At 39.8% G+C, this 14,832-nt stretch overlaps 1 protein-coding gene across 4 annotated transcripts in view; it reads left to right on the top strand.

Moving 5' to 3' along the window:
* The window catches only part of SCN8A (sodium channel, voltage gated, type VIII, alpha subunit), a 352,497-nt gene that overhangs the window by 198,039 nt on the left and 139,626 nt on the right, over positions 1-14,832 (top strand). For 2 of the 4 annotated variants that reach the window (XM_006900213.1, XM_006900211.1), the window contains exons 3-6: positions 5,027-5,145; positions 5,765-5,854; positions 6,799-6,927; positions 8,680-8,771. In XM_006900213.1, the coding sequence (XP_006900275.1) occupies positions 5,027-5,145; positions 5,765-5,854; positions 6,799-6,927; positions 8,680-8,771 (430 nt within the window). Of the gene's footprint in view, positions 1-5,026; positions 5,146-5,764; positions 5,855-6,798; positions 6,928-8,679; positions 8,772-8,929; positions 9,022-14,832 lie in introns of all 4 variants that reach the window. The other 2 variants (XM_006900212.1, XM_006900210.1) reach the window with 1 other exon arrangement.

The raw sequence follows: 14,832 nt of genomic DNA, 5'->3' as shown, positions 1-14,832 counted from the left end.
CATAGTCAATGAAACACAGATAGACATTCCTCTGGTATTCCCTGCTTTCAGCCAAGATCCATCTAACATCAGCTACAATATCTCTAGTACTTGGCTATTTCATTGTCTTGCCTAATCGCTGTGATTACAGCCCCCAGTCCAGTGATGAGAATGGACATCTTTGTCTTGTGCCTGATTTGAGGGATAAACCTTGCAGTCTTTTGTCATTGAATATGACATTAGGTGTGGGTTTTCACAGATGATCTTTAGTAGATCGAGGTGTTTTCTTCTACTCCTACATTGTTGGTTATTTTCTTCAAGAAAGGCTGTTGAATTTTGTCATAGTGCAAATTTTTCCCTGTGTCTGTTGAGATGATACTGTGGTTATTGCCTTTTATTCTGTTAATGTACATCAAACCAGATACTCACTGCTGTCAGGTCATTTCCACCTCACGGTGATCTTTCATCAGATTTCCCAGGCTGTAAATCTTTCCTGGGGTTTGGCCATCTTTCTGCAGAGGACCTGATGGGTGCAGACCGCTGCCTGATTAGTTAACAGCCTGGCATATTATGCATCATTTGATTCTATCACTATATTGTATTACAATGATTGATTTTTTTTTAATGTTGAACCAACTGTATATTCCTAGGGTAAGTCTCACTTAATCACAATGTATAATCTTCTTTATGTGCTGCTGGATTCAGTTACCTCACATTTTCATGAGAGATTGGCTTATGGTATGGATTTATAGTTCTGTGTGTGTGGTATTTTTGGTTTTAGTATTAGGGCAGTACTGGCCTCCTTGAAGAAGACTAGAAAAATCTTCCCTCCTCTTTTTTTTTTTCTAAGAATTTGTGAAGAATTATAACATTTGGTAGAATTCATCAGTTGAGCCCTCTGGTCCTGGTCTTTTCTCTAAAGGGGTTCATTTTTCTAAATGCGAGGTTCAAAAGACTATTTGCAGTACAATCCTATTTGACCATGAAAATGTGTGTGTGTGTGTGTGTGTGTGTGTGTGTGTGTTTATATATGTTTTTAAGGATATACCTATATGCTTATATTTATACAGATAATCTCTAAAAGGATTTACATGCAACTGGCAGGAAAGGTTATCTGTGAAAAATGCAATAGATATGAAAGACTATTTTTCTTATTCATTTTTAAAATTAAACTTTACTTTTAATTTGATAAAAAAGAAAAACCTACTTAAAACAAAATTCAACATATGTAAAACTGGACTACTACCTGCAGAAAGCTGAAGCAGCATGCTCACCTTTCATCAGATACAAAAACCAACTCAAGATGGGTCAGACACCCAGAGGTAAAGCCCAAAATCATAAAAGATTGTAAGAGACAAAGTAGGACTATGAATGCCTACCCCCATGGTATAAAAAGACTGACAAATACAGCCAGAAATACACAACCAGGAGAGGATAAATTGATGAATAGGGCCTCCTAAAAATTAAACCGCTGTGTGCATCAGAAACTTTTTCAAAAACTTTGATGACTACATTGCCTGCTGTAGCAAACTGAGGGCTCTCACAGACAGCTTTCGGAGAAGAAATACTAGTCAGCAAGGTGTCGTTAGCTTCCCATATGATGATTTTATTCAGTGTGTCATGAGTGTTTAAGTCAAGAAGAAGCTGTATCAATATAATCAGGATTCCTCCTTGGTTTCTCCTTTGCCCTGCCCTGCCTTAAGTAATATGTGTACTCTTACTTCCTCTTTCACCCTTAATAGTTTGTTATAAAGGTTGATTATGTTACATATAGCTTTAAAAAACAAAAACAAAACAAAAAAAAACCCTTTTTCCAACAGGTAAAAAGAGAACCTACTGACTGGGAACAAATATTTGGCAAGGTCAAGACAAAGGTCTCATAACAAAAGTTTACAGAATCCTACAGGGCCTCCACAAGAAAAAGACTGATTACCCAGTCACAAAGTGGGCAAAAGAGATGGAAATAATTTTCACAGAGGAAAACATTGGGATGCCAAACAGACACATGAAGAAATTATCAAAATCACTGTCAATAAGAGAGATGCAAATCAAAACCACAATGAGATATCATCTCACCCAAGTAGCACTGACAAAGTTTAACAGGACAGCAAGTAATAAATGTTGGAGAGGATATGAAGAGATAGGAAATCTCATACACTTTTGGTGGGATTGTAAAATGGTACAGACACTCTGGAAGGCAATTTGGCATTTCCTAAAAAGTTGAATATAGACATTTCATATGACCCTGCTATTCCACTGCTTGGAATATACCCCAAGAAAATGAGAAATGAGACACAAGTAGATATTTGTACACCAATATTCACAGCAGCATGATTCACCTTTGCAGGAACATGGAAACAGCCCAAACCACAGTTGAATGGATTGAGAAACTTGTACATTCATATGAATATTGTACAGCTTACAGAAGCAATGATATAGAAAATTGCTACCAACTTGGGAGATACTAGAGATCATTATGCTAAGTGAACTAATTCAATCCCATAAGGACAAATACTGTGTAAGATTATTACTGTAGAAATAGAAAGATAACTAATAAAACAGGCATGAGGATCTGAGCAGTGATGAAAGGCAGGGGTAATCATATGGTCGCCCAATTTGAAGGATACAAGGAGGAGTGGGTAAAGGAAATGGGAAAGATCTGATGTGAAAAACAATATAAATTAACTTTGTAAGCAAACCAGTATAAAATAAAAATTTATTTTAAAAAAAAACCAAAAATATTTGACATTTTTTTTTATCTTAATTGAATTGAGTTTGTAAGATGAGAAAAGATATTCTGGATGGAAATGAGCAAAAAACAGAAATTAAAAAATTTTCACACTTGTTTTGGTTGTGTGAATTAGTGTGTCTATACAGGAAGATTCATGCTGGAAAATATTATTCTTTTTTGGCAAGATTATGATTTTTTTTAAAGGCAAACTGAGCAGATGTGGTAGGTACTTACTAAATATTGGTTGAATGACTAATTCTCACTCCTTTCAAGTTTGCTGAGATGACTTTTCTCAGTAACACCTACTGAATGCTGCTGAATGGTATTCTACATATAGATTGAAAAGGATCATTTAGGAGGCTGGACTTTATGAGGAGGAGTGTGGTATCAGAATTGGAGGAAGATATATCAACAACCTGTGTTATGCAGATGACAAAACTTTTCTTGCCAGAAATGAGGAAGATCTGAAGCATTTGTTGAAGAAGGTCAAGGATTGCCGTTTTGAAGCTCAACATCAAGAAAACAAAGATTCTCACCTGCTGGGCCAAATGGCAGCACCATGCTAAATGGAGAGGAGATTTAAATTGTTAACAGTTTCTGCTTGCTTGGCTCCAGAATCAACACTCTTGGCACCGGCTGTCAGGAGATCAAAAGATTAATTGCCCTGGGAAAATCTGCTGTCAGGGACCTCTCCAGGGTGCTAAAAAAAACAATGTCAGTTTAGAGACTAAGGTATGCCTGATTTAGACCAAGGGCTTTGCAATTACATGCTATGCTTCAGAAAGCTATACAATGACTAAGGATGGTGGAAGGAGACTAGATGCCTTTGAGTTGCGGTGCTGAAGAAGAGTGTTGGACCACCAAGAGAACAAAGAGGTTTGTCCTAGAGAGGGTGAAACCAAGTTGCTCTTTGGAGGCAAGTATTTTGAAGGTTTATCTCACATACTTCAGGTGTGTTGCTAGGTGGGACCAGTCTTTAGAGAAAGCTATCATGCTTAGAATGGTGGAGGGACAGCTCAAGAGATGGATTGACAAAGTAATTGAGATAATGGGGTTAAAGGTGTTGGAGAGAGTGAAACTAGCTCAAGGTAGGATAGGGTTCTGAGCTATTGTGCATACAGTTGTTATTAGTTGCAGGCGACTCAACAGCACACAACAACAGCAACAACAACAACATTACATTGGACAAGTCCACTGTCAGCATCCGCTCCAAAATGATGAGGAGTAATGATGTCAATCTGTGCACCTGATGCATGCCATGGGTCTTCTCAGTCACCTGCTGTGCATCAGATAGCAATGAATAAGGATGACAGAAGAATTAATGCCTTGAAGTTGTGGTACTGGAGAAGAGTACTGAATAATATCCTATGGGCTGTCAAAAGAACAAACAGGTATGTCTTGGAGAAAGCGCAGCCAGAGTGATCCTTGGACGGAAAGATGGCAAAGCTTCATCTTTCATTATTGGGACATGTAGCTGAGCGAGGCTGCTCCTTGGAAAGATGGAAGGTCAGAGAAGAGGAAGACCTCCATGGACATAGATTTACACGGTGACCTCAGCAGTGTGTGAAGCTCCTGTGTAGAGCTCTGACAGCAGTAGTGTGTCAGAGAGGATGAGGATAGCACAGGAGAGGGCAGGGTTTGGGTCGAGATGTTCATTGGGATGCTATGAGTGTACTCAATGATACCTAACAGCAGCAACAACAAAACATTACCTGGCTTCTCATGGGCACTCACTAAGCTTGTGTTTAGTGACTAAATCCAAAATTGAGGAAACTCAATATTTTGGCTAGAGTTAACGTAGAGAGTTTTGATAAAATTCAGAAAGCTTGTTCTGAAAGAAGCCTATTTATCCTATACATCTGCTGGGTATAATGCTGGTTATTTGTATGATAATTGTAGTGGTAGAGAGGAGTAAGAGGAAGAAGCAAATATATTGGCTTGAGATTTCTTGAAAGAGGCCTAATTGTTCAGTGGTCAGAGCACTCTGCTGCTAATGTAAATGTTGGCAGTTCAAAGCCCCCAGCGACTGTGAGAGAGAACAGTATGGTAGTCTACTCCCTAACAATTTCCAGCTTTGGAAACCCTATGGGAGCAGTTTTCACTCTGTCCATTATGTTTGCTCTGAGTTAAAACTGACTCTGTTGCAATCGTATAAGTAAGGTTTCTTGCCTTAGGAACCAAACTGGAAGTAAATCTTGTAAGTAGAAATTTCTTTTTTCACCTGGGAACTACTTGTTATTTCTTGCCTAGAAAAATGTTTCATGTGGTGATTAATATCCATGCTTTAATAATTTCTCTCTTTTTCTTTCTCCACAGACCTTTGTAGTATTAAACAGAGGGAAAACTCTCTTCAGATTTAGTGCCACGCCTGCCTTGTACATTTTAAGTCCTTTTAACCTGATAAGAAGAATAGCTATTAAAATTTTGATACATTCATATCCTTTTCTACAAATGTGGAATGTGTGCCACAGCTACGTGGTTATTTGTATACATTTCTTAATTTTGACAACTGGATTGTATACCTTTCACCAATGATACAGTGCTCCCTCCCACAAGACAGGTTCCACCATGAATGGGTGCCAGCCCTTGAGCCGAACTCCAAGAACTTTTGTTTTCTTTGCATGTTGGAATGCTGGAATTTTGTTGTTGGGGTTTTTTAAAGTGATCAGATTTTACTAATTTCCTCCAGGGCCAGATTATCCAGATTTTTAATATGAGATCTAATATTGGAATTTTTTTAGTCACTCCTTGAGTTGCCCATAGTTGAATACATGAATTAGAGATCTACCTTGCAGGGTTTTTTTTAAAATTTCTTGAGCACTGAAATACTTTCTCAGATTAAATGGCTTTATTAATACAGATGAATAATATTTTTTCTGGTATTTTCTCTTCCTAAACAGAGACTGTCCACCAATTCTTATGGCTTGCCTTTTCTACTTCATAGGAAATTCTATAGGAAAATATATGACAAATGAAAATTTACATTTAATGTGAAATGTGTTTTGGGGAGAAAAAGATTAAATTTTGTGTATTCTTCCCTTGACTCTTCTGTACAGTATTTAGCATGATCATTATGTGCACTATTTTGACCAACTGTGTATTTATGACTTTTAGTAACCCTCCTGAATGGTCGAAGAATGTGGAGTAAGTAGCTTGTTTATTTATTCATCTGTCTTAAGTATTTTAGTTTCTGAGTTAAATATTTTTGGCTGTATTTTATTCAATGACTAAATAAAACTTGAGTTATTTCCCATTTATTACTTCACAGCAAGGGATGAGAATATAGCTTAAATGACCCTAGAAGTCGGCTTGTGGGGATGGGGAGGTATGTTTTGGGACTCCCTCCCTACACTGCTGCCCTTTCCTGGGCTAACTAGTGCATTTCCTTTGCTGCCCCATCACTATCTCACATCTTCAGTTTCTGGTGAGAGTATATTCTTCTCAATTAAAATTTTCCTTCCTTTTTGACCCCTTTTTGTAGTTTCACTACAAGGAGATCTGATGGCATAGTGCATAACCTGTTCGACTGCTAGCCCAAGTGTTGGCAGTTCAGATCCAACAACTAGTCCATGAATGATCAGGGCATTTTGTTCCCAAAAGATATATAGCTTCAGAAACCTAGTAGAGGGTCTGTGTGAATGGAATGAACTCAATGGCCTTAAAAAAACGAAACAAAACAAATCAACTCATTGCCTTCAAGTGGGAACCAGTTCATAGCTGACCATCCAGCAATATCTCAGAGGCTGTAAATTATATGGGAAGAAATTGCCCATCTTTCTGCCATGGAACAGCTGATGGGTTTGAATTGGAGAAGATAAATACAATTCAGGAACATCTTTGCTTAATTAAAAATGATGATTGTAGAGTTAAATCATTGTAACATTATTCAAGATTGTACAATATTCCAAAGTTCTTGGGGTTTGTATTTGTTAGTCATTTGAAGCATTCCTTTCCTGTCCTCACTTCCTTTCTGTTATTGCATTTTTGTCTTTCTTCTTTGAAGCCATACATCAGACAAGAGTTATCTTTTAAAGTTCATTTAATCTTTCTGTTCATGAATCATCTCAAGCTTTCTATTCCTTTGCCAGGTACACGTTCACAGGGATTTATACATTTGAATCACTAGTGAAAATTATTGCAAGAGGTTTCTGCATAGACGGCTTCACCTTTTTACGGGATCCATGGAACTGGTTAGATTTCAGTGTCATCATGATGGCGTAAGTTACCCGCTTTATTGTTGTTCCAGGTATGGGTGTGTACGTGTGTGTGTGTGTGTGTGTGTGTGTGTGTGTGTGTGTTTGCGATCATGGGGCTGACCTACAACAGCTTTTGTAAGTGTGAGTTTATATAAAGAATTAATAGAAAAACCCCTCTAGACTTATGCCTATGATTCTTGCTGAGGAAGGCCCTTTATGATACAGGCAGTGACAGTGTATTTCTGTGAGAGACAGTAAGAGAGGATTGCAGCTAGAAGAGAAAATGGGAGGTGATTTCCCATCACTCTTCCTCATATTTCTTCTTCTATCACTAGAGGGCCTTTGAACAGTCTTGGAATTTCTTCGGTAAAAATCTTAAGCTGAAAATTCATTTCCTGGATATCTTACACTGAGTGTGATTTAATGAGACTTGTCATGTGTTTCAGACTTTAGAGCATGTCCTAGAGTCAAACATTAGGTAGAATATCCAAACTAAGTAATTACTGACCAGAACTTAAAACTATTGCTCATCATCATTTCCATCAGTTGAAACTAACTCATAACTGACCCTCCGGAGGGTTTTTGGAAGTCACATGAGAGGACATCACCCACCTTTCTCAGTGGGGCTGATAGAGTTGAACTGCCAGAAAGGGGCCACCTTTGGGTTATCAGCACAGCTCTGTAGCCTCTGCCACCAGGGCTCTGTTTATTGCTAGAACCCAGTAAACTCCATAGTGGTGCACTAACTACTCTAAACATCTGTTGTTTTAGCAATGAAAATATATCTCTCTGAGAAAGAGTTGATGAAAGAAAGAATCATGGGAGACTTCACTGTCTTTCTATTTGGGTTGGAAAAGAGCCTTATTGTTTGGCAGAGCTTAGGGATGATGTATGTGTGTGTGTGTGTGTATGTGTGTGTAAATGTGAAAGTGTGTGTGTGTGACTGTGAGAGAGAGCGCTTTTGTACGTGAATGAGATGGACACCTGGTAGAAAGATGTGGTCCAGCTATTAGAATGTGAATGAATGATGTACATAATATTTGAAACTGGAATGTGGACTTTCTTTTAAGGCAATTTCTAGCTTCCAATTATTGTGACTATATGCTGCTGTTCATTTAAAATATGTGTCCTTGCTAGGCACAGAGCTGGCAATAAAATGGACTCTTAGTTCAATACTTGCTCTGGTGCCATGGTCTGGATTTTCCTGAGCCTGTTTTTAATATGTATATATATTTTAATACATATTTTTTTCAGCCTACATGGCTGAAATTTTATCTGTAGGTATGATTGCGAAGATAAGCATACATCTCGTGGACAAATTATTTAGCTATACAGACATCTAGACATTTTGTTATTGTCCACTAGGTAGCTATTTTAGATTTATTTTTGTAGGAGTCATGCTTCAGGAGTCTAACTTATTTTAAGAAACAATTTCCAGAATTTAGGATACCTTTGATGCCACCTGGCTTCTTTTTATTTATGAAAAGTGGCCAGAGAATAAAGTTCTGATGGAGATTCACCCACTGTTGAGAGTAAATCCCAGGGAAGTCTTACCTGCATCAGTTCTTTCATATAGACTTTTCAATTCTCCTGCCCACTTGTGAAATGAAAGTGTTCCTTAAAAGTTTATTTTTTTTTATTTTGAAACTTTTCTTTTTGTAGGGGGAAAAAATGAAATCATAGCTTGTGTGTAAGAAAGACCCTTTCTTTCCCCCATTCCCAAACCCTCGCCCAGTGGTACCGTCACAAGTTAACTTTGGTTTGATTCTGCAGGTATATAACAGAGTTTGTAAACCTAGGCAATGTTTCAGCTCTGCGCACTTTCAGGGTTCTGAGGGCTTTGAAAACTATTTCGGTAATCCCAGGTAAGATGGCCCGGGGTTGGTGTTAGGTGTTGGGATAGGGCCCTGACGTGACGTATTGTACTTTTTGTTTTGTTGTGGTTTTGTTTTTTTTCCCTTTGGTGTTTGTGATTGTGTCTGTGTTTGTCATTTGTGTCTGTGTGTGACCTCCCTTACTACAGATATGTGACAGAGTTTGTGGACCTGGGCAATGTCTCAGCGCTGAGAACATTCAGGGTTCTCCGAGCTTTGAAAACTATCTCTGTAATTCCAGGTGAGAATATTTAAACACAAAGCTGACCTTGCCTCATCACCTCTCTCCCCCTCCATTCATTCTGCCCACCACATTGTAAGCTGGCGTCAGCCGCATTGACATGGCCCTGGGCTTGTGTTCGCATGCTGTTCCTGGGAGACGGTCTCTGGAATGGCCCTTCAGTCCTCAGGCAGTGATCGCTGCTCGTGCTTGCCAGGCATGCAGCACCCATTCCATGCTTTGAAAAAAAGCACGTGCTTAAGAATCACTTGGATCTTCTGATAATCAAAAAATTGTCACAAAGCTAGCTGTCTCCTTGACTATAAGCCATTTGCTTCCTTGCCTCATGGAATTACAGTAATTTTACCACTCCTTCACTCCATTGCTTGTGATTTTTAGGCTTCTTATTGCATGATTTACTGATGGGGTGTCATTCAAAAAAATTGTACTTTTTACTTTTAATGTGTTTGTGGAATTATTCAGTCACAGAAGAAACTGACTCAGTTATCTAGTCCAGTATTACAGATACATTCAAGAGCCTTGGAGTTAATGAACTTTAATAATCACTGTCTATCACGGTCCACGGCTATTTCACTAGAATAAGAACCAGTAGTAACCTGCTCTGCATTTACTCAGGGATCACTATCAAATATAAATCCAAATGAAAATGTATGCAAGTGCTGTTTTTAAAAAAACCAAACAAAGGTAAGATAAGCTACTATTTAATGCATAGTAAAACATCTAAGGTATGGGCAAGCAAAAAGTGCACAGATTGAAAAAAGAAATCAGTGGGTGAATCAAAAAGCTGTTGACAATCTCTTTAAAATGTTTGCCTTTTTGGTCCTGGTTGAGCTAGTCCTCTGATTCTTAACATTTCTGAAGTTAAGGATCTTTTTGAGAATCATAAATTCACAGCATCACCTGAAGCCCATTCTCACTTGAGCTCCCTTAATTTAGTTTAAACCCTTCTAAGCAATACTGTTTCTAAAAACCAATCATGAAATCTGGACTGAGAGATGTTTTAGTTAATGTTTTAAGCTTGAAGTGTACTGACAATAATTTGGCAGAGATCAAGATGTGCTCTTGGTTGGGTTTCAGTCACGTTTGTGAATTTTCAAGGAAGACTCCCTAGAGACCAGCCTTTCCACAGCAGTTACAGAAACAGGAACACGAAGACTAGAGGCATCCGATTTCTGGCATCTGGTGACTTTCCACCTTGTAGCTGACTCAGAAATATTTCCTTTTCTTTTCAACATTATCTAAATATCAGATAGGCCAAGAGGGAATCACAGAGATAGAATCCTGAAGAGAATAGATTTTTAATGTGGTTGACCAAGAGTCACAGGGAGATTATGGCTCAGTTTACAAACTTAGGCTATGAAGTGACCCAGTAAATTAGAGCCTGGAATATGCTAAAAATATGCTTCTTTTTGTCATGATTATAGTATTTCTCATTGACTAGAGACCGGACAGGTGTGGAGTATATCATTCATGGACAGAAAAAAAAAATGATAGCCCTAACATATCAAGATTTCATTTCTGATCATTTTACATTTATTTGCCAGAAAGTGCAGCTCATTCTCCGAGAGCCTCACACAGTTCATTGATGATGGCCTGATGCTTAGACAGATCAGGTCTTCTTTTTCAAGACATTTGACATGCCTGCTCTTTGTTTTCATCTTTTTTTTTGTCTGTTTCTCCTCCTCTGGTCCTTTTCAATATGATCCTGAGTTTTCTGCTCACTTTCACTATCGTACTCTGTAAGACATCTGTCTCTTCCTGTTCTTGTGATCTCAAAACTTCTCTTCGAGTCTTCGATTGGAAAGCTGCATTCTGTTCACAAATGAAGGCAACAGATGCCATCATTCGGCTAGCTTGTAGTTCTCCCTGTTGCTAAACGGCTAACTTTTGACCACAGATTTCTACAATACAACTTTTGACTGAAGTTACTGTATCTTAATATTTCAGTACTATTGGAAGCAAGAGTGGTATCCACTTCCTAAACAACTTGCCTCCAGAAACTCTATGAACTTTGATAAATGGCAATAGTTGTAGCAGGGCTTCAGGCCTTTTGTTCATAGGGTCGCTATGAGGCATGGTTGCTATGAGGCATGCACGACTTGAAGGCAATCAAAAACAACATCTATCTATTTATGTTGTTGTGTGCTATCAAGTTGGAACCGACTCATAGCTGACCCTCCAGTGAGTTTTCAGAGGCAGTAAATCACACGGGAGGAGATTGCTCTTATGTGTGTGTATATCTTGTTAGGTGCTGTCCAGTCAACTACGACTCACAGCAATCATAGGAACGAGGGATCTGAACCTTGCCCTGTCCTGTATCTTCCTCATCATGTCTTCTCTCATATACTTGAGCCCATCGTTACAGTCACTCTGTTGATCCATCTTGAGAGAAAGCAAGAGATTAACAGTCCCTTGCTCAGCTGGTACTCCATAATCTATAAACGAGTGTTGACATAGCAGTTATTATGAAAAAGAGACCTAAGATTAAGGAAAAACCATCTATATTGAGATTTAGACATTAGCATCAGAGTTTGAAATAGATACAAACTTCTCCTTTCTTATTTCTGGAGAGAGATCTTCAAAGCCAACTTTGAGAGGTTTACTGGATTGGAAAGTAATTGAGAGACATAATACTAGGCCCTTGTTCTTGTTGTTGGTAAGTCACATCAAGTCACCTGTGACTCACCACGACCCTCTGAACTTTTTCTATCTTGAGCCGATTTCACCATCTCCTACACACCTTGCCATGTAACCCCACCTACTGTGTCAACCCATCTCATCCAGAGTCTTCCTCTCATGTGCCGTTTCTCTACCCTTCCAAGCATGTCCCTCTCCCAAGGACTGGTCTCCAAGGAGCAACTTGGTTTCACCTTCTCTAGGACAAACCTGTTTGTTCTCTTGGCAATTTATGGTATAACACTCTTCTACAGCATCACAACTCAAAAGCATCAATTCTTATTCTGTCAGTTTTAGTCATTGTCTAGCTTTCTGATGTGTAGCAAGTAATTGTGAAGGTCATGACCTGAATCAGGTGCACCTTAGTCTCTAGACTGACAAAATTGCTCTTCAGCACTCTGGAGAGGTCCCTAAGCAAACTTTCCTAATTCAATTTATCTTTTTATTTCCTGACTGCTGGTACCAAGAGTGTTGATTGTGGAACTGAGCAAGCTGTAATTGTTAACAATATCCATCTTTTCTCCATCTGTCACGGTGCTGTCAGTTAACCCAATGGTGCAAATCTTTTTCTTGATGTTGTGCTTCAATCCATATTGAAGACTATAGTCCCTGATACTACTAACCTACTAACTACTAACCTAGATACTAACCTACAGGTTGGCAGCTTGAAGTCACTTGGTGGCACTGTGGAAGAAAAACTTGACTCTCTGCTTCAGTAAAGATTGTTGTTGTTCTTATGTGCCGTCGAGTCGCTTGCGACTCATAGCGACCCTATGTACAACAGCCCTAAACCCCGCTCTATCCTGTATCAACCTCACTGCCTCTGACACATCCATCCCGATTTCCCCAGTCACTGAATCAATCCACCTCGTAGAGGGTCTTCCCCTCCTGCGCTGTCCCTCCACTCTGCCCAGCATGATGTCCCTCTCCAAAGACCTGTCTCTCCTTACAACATGTCCAAAGTATGTCAGACAAAGCCCCAGAATCCTTGCCTCCAAGGAGCAGCCTGGTTTAACCCTCTCCAGGATGAATCTGTTTGTTTTCTTGGCAGTCCATGGTACATTGAGTACTCTTCTCCAGCACCACAGCTCAAAGGCGTCAATTCTCCTTCTATCCTCCCTAGTCATTGTCCAACTCTCTGATGCATAACAAGTGATTGCAAAAACCATGGCTTGTATCAGGCGCACCTTAGTCTCCAGAGAGACACTGTTGCTCTTAAGTACTTTAGAGAGGTCCCTAACCGCAGACTTTCCCATCGCAATACGTTTTTTGATTTCCTGGATACTGGTGCCAAGAGTGTTGAACGTGGAGCCGAGCAAACTGAAGCTGTGAACAATTTCAATCTCTTCACCATCCATCCTGATGCTACCAATTGGTCCAGTGGTGAGAATTTTTGTCTTCTGGACACTGAGCCTCAGTCCATATTGAAGGCTGCAGTCCTTGACCCTCTGCAGTAAGTGCATGAGGTCCTCCTCAGTTTCAGCGAGCAGGGTTGTGTCATCTGCATAAGGCAAATTGTTGATAGATCGTCCACCAATCCTAATGCCACGCTTCTCCTCATAGTGCCCAGCCTCTCGGATAATCTGCTCTGCATACAGGTTGAAAAGGTATGGAGACAGGACACATCCCTAGCGTACACCCTTCCCAATTTTGAACCATGCAGTGTTGCCCTGCTCTGTTCTGACTACTTCCTCTTGGTCCAAGTATAGGTTTCGTTTTAGCACGATTAAATGTTCTGGGATTCCCATTCTTCTCAGAGTCAGCCACAGTTTGTTATGATCCACGCAGTCAAATGCCTTTGCGTAATCAATGAAACACAGATAGACATTCTTCTGGTATTCTCTGCTTTCAGCTAAGATCCATCTAACATCAGCAACAATATCCCTAGTACCACGACCCCTTCTAAACCCAGCCTGGACTTCTGGCAGTTCTCTGCTGATGGTACTGTTCCAGTCGTTTTTGGATAATCTTCAGTAGAATCTTGCTTGCATGTAAAATCAATGATATTGTTCTGTAGTTTCCACACTCAGTTGGGTCGCTCTTCTTTGGGATGGAAACAAATATAGACCTTTTCCAGTCAGTTGGCCAAGTGGTTGTTCTCCAGATTTCTTGGCACAACTTGGTGAGCACATCCACGGCAGCATCTGTTAGCTGAAATATGTCAATTGGTATACCATCTATTCCGGGGGCCTTAATTTTTGCTATTTCCTTCAGAGCAGCTTGAACTTCTGCCTCCATCACCATAGGCTCTGGCTCAAATGCTATTTCATTAAATTCTTCTGTATCTGCCAATTCCTTTCGGTACAATGACTCAGTATATTCCTTCCATCTTCTTTTGATACCTCCTGGATCATTTAACATTCTGCCTAAAGCATCCTTGATTGTAGCAACTCGAGGTTTGAATTTGTTCTTCAGTTCTTTGAGCTTAAGAAATGCTGAACAAGTTCGGCCCTTTTGATTTTCCGACTGTAGCTCCTCGCACATTTCATTGTAGTATTTTGCTTTGTCATTCCATGCTGCCTTTTGGAATCTTCTGTTCAGCTCCTTAGTGTCTTGGATTCTTCCTTGTGCTTTGGCTTCTGTACGTTCCAGTGCAAATCCTTTCAGAGCTGGCTGTTCTCTGTAACACGTAAGGTTATCATGAGTCGGAAACAGTTCAGCCATAAGAGGTTTGGGGGGTTTTTGATAAGTGCCAATAATAAGTCACTTCTCCATCAGTACGTAGTATAATTGGTACTTTCATTCAAGTGTGACCCTTAATCTCAGGTCTATTCATTCCCTATGCAGACTTTTGAGTTAGTAAGAGAACTCAGAGTTCTTGCTATTTATTAAATGATATCTCTCCAGTAAGACATCACCACAGAGAGCTGCTGACTTGTTGCCTCCAGGCTGCTGTGCAGGTCTCTTCTTAAGTAGCACCAGTGTGTGAATCATTGGAGCTGGAACCATCTCTTGTTTGGGAGTTTGGAACATCTTGACTCCACTGCCATAGATTTGAGGGAGCTCTGGTGGTGGGGTCCATCGTGAGCTGTGCTGCTAACAATGCCACACGTCCCTGGTGGTTCTAGTCCACCACCCACTGTGCAGAAGGAAGGTGGCCATCCCCTCCCATTGTGATTTGTAGCTTTTGGCATA

This window comes from Elephantulus edwardii, unplaced genomic scaffold (assembly GCF_000299155.1).
Source record: "Elephantulus edwardii isolate Elephantulus edwardi_28Jun2011 unplaced genomic scaffold, EleEdw1.0 scaffold00278, whole genome shotgun sequence".
Taxonomy (NCBI): Eukaryota; Metazoa; Chordata; class Mammalia; order Macroscelidea; family Macroscelididae; genus Elephantulus; species Elephantulus edwardii.
Note: the sequence above shows the minus strand (reverse complement) of the source record. Positions and strands in the feature narration are given on the sequence as shown.